The 13213-nt window shown below is 39.8% G+C and overlaps 1 protein-coding gene across 1 annotated transcript in view; it reads left to right on the top strand.

Moving 5' to 3' along the window:
* LOC148021779 (MADS-box transcription factor 23-like) overlaps positions 1-7535 on the top strand; it is a 289758-nt gene extending 282223 nt beyond the window's left edge. Inside the window, exon 3 of the mRNA XM_087697297.1 lies at positions 7326-7535. Coding sequence (XP_087553423.1) covers positions 7326-7520 — 195 coding nt within the window. The 3' untranslated portion in view covers positions 7521-7535. The remainder of the gene's footprint in view (positions 1-7325) is intronic.
* The last annotated feature ends 5678 nt before the right edge of the window (positions 7536-13213 follow it).

The raw sequence follows: 13213 nt of genomic DNA, 5'->3' as shown, positions 1-13213 counted from the left end.
CTCTGCAAGAACACCCCTTCATGGGACAAAAAGATAATGAAATTAAGTGCAATTTTTTTAAATTAAACCCCCTCCCCTTTAGCCGTTGCATGGCGGGGAGAGGGAGTATGAGGAATGTCATGGAGGGGCATGGGGGAGGGAGGCATGCAGCCCGCCACTTGTGTGGCTATCCCCCCCCCCCAAAGCCTATAAGAAACCCCCAAGCTAGAGGGGAGGAGAGAGGATCATGTGGTGCTGCCCACCCTGCCGCCGTGAGGAGCCACCAGTTGCCGCCATCGCCAGTTTACTGCCGCTAGGTTGCTGCACCCTGTCATCATCATCATCGTCTTCATCTCCTTCATCTTCCTCAATCATCACTCTCTCTCCATGTCATCCCTATTACAGAAGTTGGAGGCTTCTATTGGAAGCTTCTAACTAAAGCTTCCATAGGCCTAGTTCACCCGTGCTTTTTGGGTTTTTAAAACCAAGTTTGCAAGGCCCGATTCCTGCGAAGGGAAGTAAATTCGTGGGCAGTAGGGAGTTTTGGAAATCGGATAAAGGCAAGGAGAGTTTGCTGAGTCAAGATCTACGTCATCGATGGCTCCTAAGCAAAAGTCGAGAGGAGCACATGCGGGAGCTTCCAACCCAAGTACACGAGTGGACAATGCCTCGGCTTTGAAGGAGAGTTTGCTGAGTCAAGATCTACATCATCAATGGCTCCTAAGCAAAGTCGAGAGGAGCACATGCGGGAGCTTCCAACCCGAGTACGCGAGTGGACAAAGCCCCGATTTTGAATACCCAGGTTCCGATAATATTCCCCCATGAAAGGATGCGTTAAGCATGTTTGATTCTTGTAGGCAAGTTTAGATACATTGGAAAATTTATATACTCGATCGATTTACCAAGGTAAGTTGCATGAGGAGTACTTGCATGGTCAAATGTAGTTGCATCATTGAGCACATGTTGCATAAGTTAACAGGTGGATTTGCCCAAAGGCATCCTTTTTGCTTCACACAAAGGACAAGGTTTATGACACATAAGGCGCTTATGAAATAAATTCCCAGTTGTGACTCATGTAGAAAATAATCGTAGACGATCATTAAATGATGTCCAAATAGTCGCAATGCATGGAAAGGAATTATGAACTTTGCAAATTGCATGCGATGATAGTTACATTTTAGAACGGGTTAAGTGGTAAAGGACGGATTAAGTCAATGATGGTCTCATGGCATTTGCTCATGCATGGAGTTCTTTATCAAAGTTTGAATGCATCTTCATAAAAAATATTAAAGCTTTTGTTGCATCAACGTAGGGTTTATAAAAGTTAGCTTTGAATGTCAATCATTATAGTATAGGGCAAGGAAAAGAAAGATCTCTGTAGATCCTTTAAGTTGCATAAAGGCAAAAAGGTCTATGGTCTCGAAATCGCATGGAATGATGCATCTCACCTATCTTGGAGTTACTTACATCTTTAAGGGGGAAGTACTTGCAAATTTAGAAGAAAGTATTTGCATCTTTAAAAGGAAAGATCATCTTAAATCGTGGGTTGGTTAGATCAACTAAGTAATTCACGTATAATTGAATAAGCTTACATGAGAATCATAAAGGTATGATTAGTTAGTATATGACGATCACCTCAATGTGCTAGGTAGGGTTAAGCTATGATAAAATTTTGCCTAGTATCACACTTGGGTTGCCGACTTAATACTTCCAATCTTGAGGATCCTACCCACATCCATGAAATGTTAGGATTATCTAATCATTGTACAAGAATGATCTAGGGTTCCTACCCTCAGGATTAGTTGACGTAATATAGACCTCCGCAAGGAATTTAGGAACCCTAGGGCCAAAACGACTATCAGTCTAGTAGGGTCAAGGTTTTGGATTGGGTCAATAGGACTCCCAAACCCTACATCTTGACCAAGGAATACCGTGTGATGAGAAAAATAATCCCACAAGTTAGGTGCTGACAACTATCTCATGCAATAAGTTGCAACATCGCATGGTTTTGTGTCTAAATCACAAAATGGTATTGCCACTCCTTAGAACAAGTTTGGTGAGTTCTAAGTACAAGTCTGATTTTCTAGAGGATGAGTAGTCATCCTGCTACATCACCCTTCCTTGGGGCTGATTTGCCAAGTTAGGGGAGTTACAAAGTTTCCAAGAAAGCAGTTGACCATCCAAGTTAGGGTGACGAGGTTGCCCATGATTTATTGACCTTAATATAAGGAAACCTAAGGTATTGACAATTTGAGTCAACAAGGTATAAACCCTAACCCAAGGATAAAGGGTAAATAAGCAACTTAGCTTACGAAAACCTTGGGATCTTGCCAAGTTGCGATTGATTTTGGATCGAATGCTAGATGTATTTGGAGAGAAGGATTCAAACCTTAGCAGTTGGCTATACAAATGACCACTAGAATGCTCATGATTGTACACTAGGAGCACTGTTTGTATTTCTTTACTCAAGGAACTAATGCCAGAAAAATAACTAATGCTTTAGGTTAAAAACTTGGAGGGAGAGGCAATATCAGTTACCTCCGATTGTCTGCCTTACCCTATCTAAGGGGGTTGTTAGCCGCGTCGGGTACGTGGACCGAACTCGTCGCGAGAGGTCTCTCCGTGGTTGCTACTTGGAGCAAGAGGACGCTTGGGTACTAGGGGAGGCTCTGGCCACCATAAATCCCTTGTCTCCAGATCCTGCATAAGAGGTCGGCGTGACTCAAGATGGGATCTTGAGGCCCGCATACTAGTCAACGGGCAGAACTTGGAATAGCGATCCCTGAGGATTGCTGGAATAGCCTTCGGGCGTATTATATGATATATTCCAAAGACTGATAAATAAAGATCAAATGTTGAAAAGGAACTTGCTTCACATTGTTTTTCTATGTTAGTGTCTAAGTTACGTGAAGGAACCAGTGATAAATTGGTTAATTAAAGAATCTATTTTTGCTTGTCAAACTAAATGTGGTAGGTAATTAGATAACTAAAGCAACCTGAGGAAAGTGCGATGGATGTGACCCTGGGTCTGTCCTACTGAAGGGTGGTCCCGATTGGTCGGGAACTTTTCTCAAAGGATTTGACAGCGAGGCAACAATGACCTAGAATCATTTAGTGCTAGAGTCCCGATTTATGTTGTTTTAGGGAAACGAAATGGGACTATGTCTTACCGGCAGAGAGGTCAAGCTTCACATCCCTCTCGTTTCCCATTCCCCTTGAATCAAGTTCAACATAAATCCGCTTGGACCCTAATGTTTCTGCGTAAAGTAGTTCATCTGAGGCTCGACGCTAGCTACTTTCTAGAAACTTGACTATTAGGGAAACCCTAATTCAGGTCGGTCCTAAGTGGGAACGATCGTAAAACTTCCGCTTCGAGGCAGACTCGAGAAGACCTAGATCACAAACCCTGTGACATTCCTTGTGAGTGCCAGATGGCGCTTTCTAGACTCTCTTTCCGATAGACTGCTAAGATGTGTTCTACAAGTGGATAGGGGGACACGTTACTCTCTTCTGATCCTCGTTGGATTCGATCTTTTGACAAAAACCCCTTCGACATGTTTACTACCGCGGGGATCAGAAGTAGAAGGAAGTAGAGATAGGAGATGGAAGAGTATATAGAGATTACCCAAGTGGTAAACACTACAAAGACAAAGCATAATGAGTTGAATCAATATGTATTGAAAGAACTTGGAATCTTTGCACTACTCAGAAGCAATCTCTAGGCATTAGATCTCTTGGAGCTTCTTTGTAGAACAAAATGTGCATAAAAATTATTGCTCCTTCTCTGCTGCTCGGAACCCAAATTTTTGATGGCTCCATTGGCTTTGAAAGGGGGGCAAAATTGTAGGACACCTACTCATGGATCTCCTAGATCACTCAATCTTCTTCTTTTAGTTCAATCTATAGTTTTGAGCTTGTTTACAGCGATCGCAATGCGAGCGATTTCGTCAATCTATCCCTCTTAAGAAAATCCCATAATTGGCTAAAGAAGTAACTAGCTTTTTGCATGCCATCCTAATCTAGAAGCTTTTTCTAACTTTTTGAGCTTTTTCTAATAAATAATATCAAAAATAGACTAAAATTATCCAAAAATCTAGTATTTTTGGATAATCCATGCAACTCACACTAGTACTAATGGGTCAGATCACATTGATTCTCTAGATCAATAAAGAAGCCAGATGATGATGCATTCCATACTTTTTCACACTGTGTTCTCATAACATCACAACAACGTGTGACTAGTAGCCTATGTCAGATGGAGTTGCATGACTACAACAAAAAGGCCTCATAGACGCACATTTAGACGCGATTTTTGAATATAGAGAAATTCTTACGGACGCGTCTATCCACCCATCTATTTGCGCGTCTACCATTTCGCGTCTATAATCACATGTATCAACGAATTTACACGCACAAATAGATGCGCAATAGATGCACATATACACGCGCATATAGACACGCTAGTAGATGCGCTTTTACAAGCACTGATAGATGCGAATGGAAAATAAAAAATGTCCTTTAAAAAAATACATTCAATTTCTTTTTTTAATTTGAATTATGAAGCACGTGTATAAGCGCGTGTAATCTGCATTATAGACACGCAAATAAATGCGAATTATCTGCAATTTAGACACGTTGATAGACACGCAAAACAGAACTGGAAGCAACCACATGCTCTTTGGTTTTTTTTTTCCCCTCCCATACATCAAATTGTGTATTTGGGAAAAAGACAATGTATCTTATGGGCATGAGAATTGAAAATAAAAGTCCATGTGTTCATTATATATCAAAGCATTTACAAGGGAAGTTTAAGTGCTTGCGACCTAAAGCGTGGCCACAAGCAGTATGCTCAAAGAGATATCATACATATACAAGAAAAGAAGGCCTCATGAGGAGGTATGGTGCTCCTCTACGAATCTGAAGAGGAAACATCTTCGCTAGTACCACCATGGCTACTAGCATCGCTATTCCCCTCCTTGCTATGCTCCACATCCGGGTTCACCTACACACACAAAAGATCAGGGTTCCTTACATAGACAAGGTAGAGAAAAAGTTATAATTAGTTATACTTTTAATAGGAAAGTAAGAAAAACATACCTCCTTTGGCTGTCGAATCCTCATGGCCCGGTTGTATTGGTCCTCAGTGATGAGACACTCCTCATAAAAGTGAAGCCATGTCGCTGCGCGGTTATGGCCTCGATGGTAACCTACCTCTCTAGGAGTAGGTGTCCTACCAACGATGGTAGTCTGCAAAACATTTAGAGATATACAAACAATTATGAGTCACAATATATTAGACTAAAATATATAAAGAATTGAAAGAAATATAAATTTAAAAAAACTAGAAATCAAAATATACTTACAAACTCTGCCTCCCGCGACTCTCTACCGCCCGATTTGTAATGCGATGATCCCATTGTTTCCATTTGGATCCGTCGCACCTCTACATGTTGGCGACTCTTCACTTTCTCAGCTGCTTTGTTCTTGGCTTTCTTCCACTCTATGCGGTGGCACATAGATGGTTGGCTATAGGCTCCACGCCCCTCCTCCAGCCTCCCCAGTGAGTCCCTAGCCCGTGTCATGAGGTGGGATCTTTTGTTGTGAAGCATATCCCTCACTTTTGTACGTCCCCAATCATCCGAGAATCGATGACCCTCAGGATTTGGGTACCTCCTATGGACTGCCCTCAACACCTCCTGCCACAAGCCGCTTTTCTGATTTTTGAAGGTAATGAAACAATCTTTATATGTCGCATGCATGACGCTCCTCATGTATGCCATTACATCCCTTCCCTCATCATCATGAAAGATGCCACCGGCATCTGTAACTCTATAGTACTGGCATACAACCTCCTCTACGTGATCTACTAGTGAGGGTGATCGCTCGCCACCTCCTAGGCAACCCCCACACAAGCCTCGTCCTCCCCCTCGACTCTCCCTCCTCCCTCTCTATCGACTACCCTATGCCTCGCTAGATGCACGAGCTTTTGCAGATGCTTGTGCTTCAGCCGATGCACGTGGAGCACATGGAGTACCTGCAAATGGAGTACCTGCATATGGAGTACCTGTATGTGGAGTATTTGCATGTGGAGTCTAGGAAGTAGTGCCAGGCAAAGATGCCAAAGGTGTCTCAGACATGACATTGAACACCTCGTCCGCTGTGGGAGAGTGGCCAAGGTGTCTGGTCATCTCTCCCATGAAGTCTTCCCTATAAGGAAAACCTCGAAAAAATGCATTGACCCCTCTGCCAAAGGAGGCCAATGTATCATTCATGCGATCCACATCTGGGTCATTGCTAGATAAACCAGGATACGACATCTGCAAAAAAAACACAGGAAAAAGACAAATTTATTTGCATACAAAATATCATATATTATCTACATTTTCAAAGATCTTTCTTTAGACATTGAGCATAACACTTAAGTGCTAATGCTTCTCTTAAACAAGAAAATTGATAAACACAAACATGGGATTGGTCACATTCATCATTGCAAAAATATATTGTTTACTATCAGAACTGGGAGACCTGACGCATGTATCCCCGCGTCTAAATTGCAGGTTAGACGTGTCCTCAGACGCGCTCCAAAGTGAACTTTCTATCTAGCGCGTCTATCTGTTCATCTAAGATGCAGCGTAGACGCGCTGTCAGATGCGCATCCCAGGTCAATGCACGTGTATAATCACGTGTAGACTGCAGGTCAACCTTTTGTGCAGCGCGTGTATCATCGCGTGTACACTGCAGAGCACACGTGCTCTAAGACGTGCCCTCAGACGCTCTGAGAGGAAACATTTTTTGTGTCTATGACTGCGTCTATACTGAGATGTAGACGCGCTATCAGACACACTCAGTCGGCCGATTTTAGGCCAACGACCGCCATTGATGATTTACAAAATGCAATATATAATGGAATCACAAATCCTAAATAAACAGACAGAGTAGAGAGAGAAAGAGAAACAAACAGAGAGAGAGAGAGAGAGAGACAGACAGAGAGAGAGAGAGAGAGAGAGAGAGAGAGAGAGAGAGAGAGAGAGAGACTCACCTTGGGTGTTTGGTGTGGCGGGTGGTGGCGCTTCTTCCTTCTCCTTCTTCCTCTCCTTGGTAAGTTACCCTCCCTTGATGCTTGCTTGCTTGCATGGCTACGATGAAAAATTAAATGCATGTGTGATCCTTGTTGAGGGTGTATTTTTCAAGCATGTCGAATTGCAATGTCACACCTCAGCTTGTATGGAGAATGGGACTGAGAAAAATTACCAGTATTCATTGTTTTTTTTACCACTAAGATTGCATGTCTATGTTACGGGAATTATATATCAACGCACATGAAACTCCCTTTTGTGGTTGAGCAGGATGCGGTGCCACATCCTCATATGCTCCCTCCTGGGCTTCGAGAGGCTGCAAAATGTCGACACGAGGAGGCAGAGTCTTCAAGAAGAGTAGAGACTGACGACCATGATAATAGCCCTCATGAAATGCCCCATCAAGTCGTAGAGGATGAGACTTTGGACAACATGGTACACCATCTATTTTCGCAACCGGTTTAGGGAGAAGGTCACTCTACGAAGCCAAATGATCCACTATATGTAGCATCATCTACTCCGTTGTATGAAGGTTGTACGTACTCCATTCTTCGTGCGTCCCTCGAGATACTTAACTTGCAAACAATTTATGGATGGAGTAATGTCAGTTTGGATGCATTATTGAAGTAGGTATCAATTCAGTTTGGCTTATGAATCATAATATTAATTGTTAATTCTATTTTGAAATCAAACAGAAATATATGTTGGTGGTTTTTTAACTCACTTTTAAAAATATATGTAGGTTATTATCACAAATGCTTCCAAAAGGAAACAAATTGCCAACTAAGAGAGAGCAAGCAAGACATTACTTGACATCTCTGGGAGGCCTCGATTATGTCAAGATCCATGCATGTGTCAATGATTGTGTCTTATTTCGTGGGATTCATGAGTTTGCACGAGAGTGTCCTGTTTGTGGGGAATCAAGATACGAAGTGGAGATGAAGTCAATGGATGTGCCTCGTAAGGTTTTGCGACATTTTTCGATTGTTCCACGTATAAAACTTATGTTCAAGTGTAAGTCTATTGGAAAACTCATGTCATGGCATGCTAGTCATCGTTCAAGTGATGGAAAATGGAGGATCCCTGCAGACACACCCGCATGGCAACATATAGATAATTTGTTGCCCGTTTTCAAAGAAGAGCCAAGAAATTTGAGATTTGGTTTAGGTATGGATGGAATCAGTCCATTTGGCATCAAAAGCACATCATACAGTGTATGGCCAATGGTATTGGTGAACTATAATATTCCTCCATCCATGGCAATTAAAAAGGGACATGTGATGTCCCTTCTGATTCTTGGAAAGCACAAGGTAAAAAACATGGACATTCACTTAGAACCTTTGATTGAAGAGTTAGAAATGTTATGGGAAGGTATTGAGGTGCAAGATACAAGTGCATCTGCATCCTCTAGAGATTTCACATTGAAGGCCATGTTGTTGTGGACCATGCACGACTTTCCAAGATACGGAGAGTGTTCAGGTACATGTATATAACTCTATATTTGAAATTCAAGACTTGAATCAATTGCATTTTATTAATTCACTTGTTTTTTCAGGTTTAACCATGTCAGGATATCATGCATGTCCTATTTGCGGTCCCTCTCTAGTTTTCTCTAGGCCGGTATGTTTAAAGAAGGTTATCTACTACAATCATAATCGATTTCTTCCTATTGACCATCCCAAATATGTTCTCCCTACTAATGGAATGACTCCACAATCTCTAACCATTAGAGATTGGAAGGAGAGATGGATTAATGCCAACAACCACCCTCCACTCGGCACGAGTTGGTAAGAAGTGCATTTCTCTCGATTGACTTTAAAGTATTTAGCATGATGAATTGTTTACATAATATATTATTTTTTTATTAGGTTCTCTATATGTTTTCATCTTCTGTACTGGACTGAACTCAAGATCAATCACCTATTTTCGTGATTCAGTTAATGTAAGGGAGGATTTATGTAACATTGGTCATAGGAGACGAGCCTGGCCACGCATTAGACCTAGAGGAAAGATTGAGCTACCCCATGCACCTTGGATGTTGTCAAAGAATGAGGGAGAAATAGTAAAGGAACAAATATATAGCTTTCGAACACCCACAGGATGTATGAGATGTCTCAAGGGAGCCTTCATAAAGAAAAAGAAAAGACGTGTGGAGCAGCTATCTGGTTTGAAGTCCCACGATTGGCACAAAATGATTCAAGTAAGGGTATCTCTAACCATGAATATAGTAATTAGTAGAGTAACTATGTGTAAACTTTGGGGTATGATGACTTTTCCTCAACTAATCATTTGATCTATGAATATTGTTTACATTCAGTTCATACTTCCTACTAGCATATCCCATTGTGCCTCCAAAGATGTACGTGATATCATTTACAAGATGGGAGAGCTTGTGAGGTGTGTATACATTGTATTTTTTCATTATATATCTTTGAATTTCTACACAAAAATAAAAAATTCTCAAATACATCTTGATAGATACGTGAGCTCGAAGGAAATTGATCCAAACACATTGCAAGATGCTCGAGTATTATCTGTTGAGGTGGTTTGTTTGGTGGAGGAAATTTTTCCTCAATCCATTTTGACTACTCAATTACATTTACTCGTACATTTGATTGATGAGATCGCACTTTGTGGGGCAGTTCATGTAAGGTGGATGTTTTTTCTTGAGCGCTTCATGAAAACCTTGAAAGATTTTGTGAGGCAAAAAGCATGGCTTGAGGGAAGCTTGGCTGAGGGTTGGTTAGTGCAATCATCCCTTGTTTATATCTTTGAATATTTTGTTGAAGTGGATCTCTCTCAACCACGACTATGGAAAGATGATGAAGAATTGAGGATGACCTCTATAGTACCTCAAGGAAAAGGAATGAGTAAAGTGCTAACAAAAGAAGAACTTCGTAAGTTAAATAGTTTTTGTGTGCTTAATAGTGATGTAATGAGCAAATGGGTGACACTATATAATGAAGCAAGGGCAAGAAGAAAAAGAGAAAGACAAGAATTTCGCACTAGATATGGACGTAATGTCTCATTTCCAGATCATCTAAATGCGCTCCCACATCATATTGATATAGATTGGTTACATGAGGAAATGGAGAGAATGGAAAAAGAGGAGGAAATTAACATATCTCAAGAAGAGTGGGAATACGCACGAGGTTGCTTATCAAAGGTGAGACATACTATCAATTAATTTGTTTCTATAAGTTTTATTTTATATAAATAATTGACATGTTTGATCTTTTATCTTTTACTACTAGTGCACATTATTCAATGCACTTTGGTGTGAGGATAAACATATATAGATGAAAAGAGAAATACCCAAGATTGTGGTATCCTTGCTCACTTCGAGGATGCCAATGGTACCATGGAAGGTTATTGTGGCTTGATCCAAGATATTCTGAAGCTTAACTTTAGACAATTCTTTATATATGTACTGGATGTGAAGTGGTTTCAAGAAGTGGTAACAAATGGTGAGTATTGCACAATCAGACATCATCCAAGTGGTTTTGTAATCATTGACTCTACAAAATTTTACCAAAACAAGAATGACACATTAGTACTACCTCAACAATGCGAGCATGTATATATGCAAAGACTAATTTTTTTATATGTATACATGTGATACATATACACAATATAATAAGTACTTAAGTTTTTTACTTTTTTTTTCAATTACAGGTTGTGTATCATCCAATGGTAAACAATAACCGATGGTGGTATGTCATCCCTATATCTAATCGTTCAAAACCAATATATGGTAATATTACCGACATGGAGATAGCATATGAAAATCCAGAAATTAATGATGATGTGCATGATGACATCATAATGGATGATATGCGTGATATAGTACAAGATGAACCTCGCGAGGATGTTCAAGGAAACGCTGAAGAAGACAAAAATGTGATTGTCGATGATATTGATGAAGTTATTGAGCAATATAGCAACACATCTGATAGTGGGATAGACTTATTTGTTTTGTTACCTCTTGGTAACATAGACCTAGAAGTAGATAGTTTAGCAAGGGCTGATCTCATTGAAGATGAGATGGATCATTCCCTGTAACATACTTAATTTGCTTATTGATTCAATGTGTATTCCTAATTCTATGCTTTTTATCATGCGCACACGTGCATACTCAAGAATCAATAGTCAATTTTAAAGCTAAATTGAATTTTCCATAATAAAAAGGGAGTATCTTTTATCATTTTCAAGTACGTAGAGAAATTACGAGATACATATTGCAATGCTTGCTACTAATTGTAAGGTTTCTGTCGCTTGCCGCTAATTACTTATATCAGGCTTGTCAACTGGAGGAACTGCCATTCATTAGAGAGCAATGAAAAAGTAATTATTAACTCTAGTTTTTAATTCAATGATTCAATGTGTATTCTTAATTCTATGGTTTTTATCATGTGCACATGTGCATGCTCAAGAATCAATTTTAGGTGGTTAAATAATTATTAACTTTGGTTTTTTAATTATGTGAATTGCTAATTTTAGGTGGTTAAATAATAGTGCGTCTGATGGCGTTGACGGTCTGATAGACGCGCCCGACTTTGTGCGTCTAACATGCGTGTCTATGCCTCGTTTTTGTTGTAGTGATGGAGAGAGAGAGAGAGAGAGAGAGCCCTCTTGCATGTATATAAACGAAAAGCAATAGATTGCTAATGACTGTTGAGATAAGTGGGATGAAAGTATAAGTGATAGGACTTGAATAAATAGGCTAAGGTATCCACCTAATTATTTGATCCTTATTTAATGCTATATAGTGTAAAATATATTCACACCTAAACACACAATAACGCGTACTTACACATGAGGATAAATAAAGCTAAAAAAACTCCCCATTTAAAACCATGACATGAAACATCTGAAAAAGGAAAAGGGAAGGTAATACCTTGAAGTGGCCATATTGTCTAATGCGATACAATGATTCTAGAAAGTAGATACATAAGTTACAGCGGTGCAACTTGAGAATGATCATGACATGGACTATCAATAAGCTCAAGGACTTGAAAGTAAGACCTGGTTCAAAGGTATATGTACAGGGCTCAGAGGAGGCTGATTAGAAGCCAACATGGTTCAAAGGAACTAGGCACATGACCGAAGGTCAATTCCATGAGTATAGCTTTCAAGATTAACTTAGAGGTTAGATGGGTAGTGGCTAGAATCCCCCCTAGAAATGTAGCACGTAATAGAATCATAAAAGAAAGTACAAATCTTTTTGGATAAAAGTTCATGCAAGGAAACCACGCAATAAATGGATGTGTTTAGAAAGGCCTTGACACATGCATTGACATGGTTAGTATCTAATTCCAAAACACATTATTTTTTAATGTATTTAGTTCATCATTATCAAGGGACCATGATTGAGTAGATATACTAAGGGCCTTTATTTTAAGTATTAGGTGGCTCATCAGGGGACTCACTATTTGATAAGGTATTAGCAACAACATGTTGGGCATGTTGCTTGTATTACTTTTTGTGACCTTGGTCAACAATGTGTTAACAATCATCCTTATCTCTTACCTTGATGTCTTTCCTACAAATGATTGCTACAAAAGATATGGTAACAAAATAAAATAGTTGTCATGGAAAAGTTAAGGAAAACTCCACTTATTCAAACATTGCTAGTCCAAGTGTTAATGTGTTGTGTGTGAAAAGCCTCTAGGATTAGGAAATCTCCTTTCATTTCATATCTATGTGCATTGTGAATATAGGGATATCGACACCTCTAAGCAAAGTATTTTGAGTAGAGGAGTGCATATAACCATAGCAGTAGTATGCATCAAATCTTGCATGTGGGGGGTGTGGGGCGGGGGGGGAGAGGGATATCACTCACAAATGTGTAAGTATATGACATGAACTCAATATAGCTAATTTTTAAAAACCATTTTAATGAAAGTTTTCATACACAAAAGGGTATCATTTAGTAGGGGTAGACATAGATTGAATAGAAAAATCGTACCTTTTGTTTATGAAAAGTTTGAAAGTAAGGGGTTCTTAAATCACATCTTGGATGGATATGATAGTAAGGGTTTACATTTACTAAAACTTGAGCTACAAATGGAACCATCCCATTCAAATCATATGATCCATTCAAGATCCATACAATCTAAACTTGTCAAATGTCTGACCCTTGTGCTTGTAGTTTGACA

The sequence above is a fragment of the Lygodium microphyllum genome, chromosome 17 (assembly GCF_053477565.2).
Source record: "Lygodium microphyllum isolate KBCC chromosome 17, Lygodium_microphyllum_v1.1.10, whole genome shotgun sequence".
NCBI classification, from domain to species: Eukaryota; Viridiplantae; Streptophyta; class Polypodiopsida; order Schizaeales; family Lygodiaceae; genus Lygodium; species Lygodium microphyllum.
Note: the sequence above shows the minus strand (reverse complement) of the source record. Positions and strands in the feature narration are given on the sequence as shown.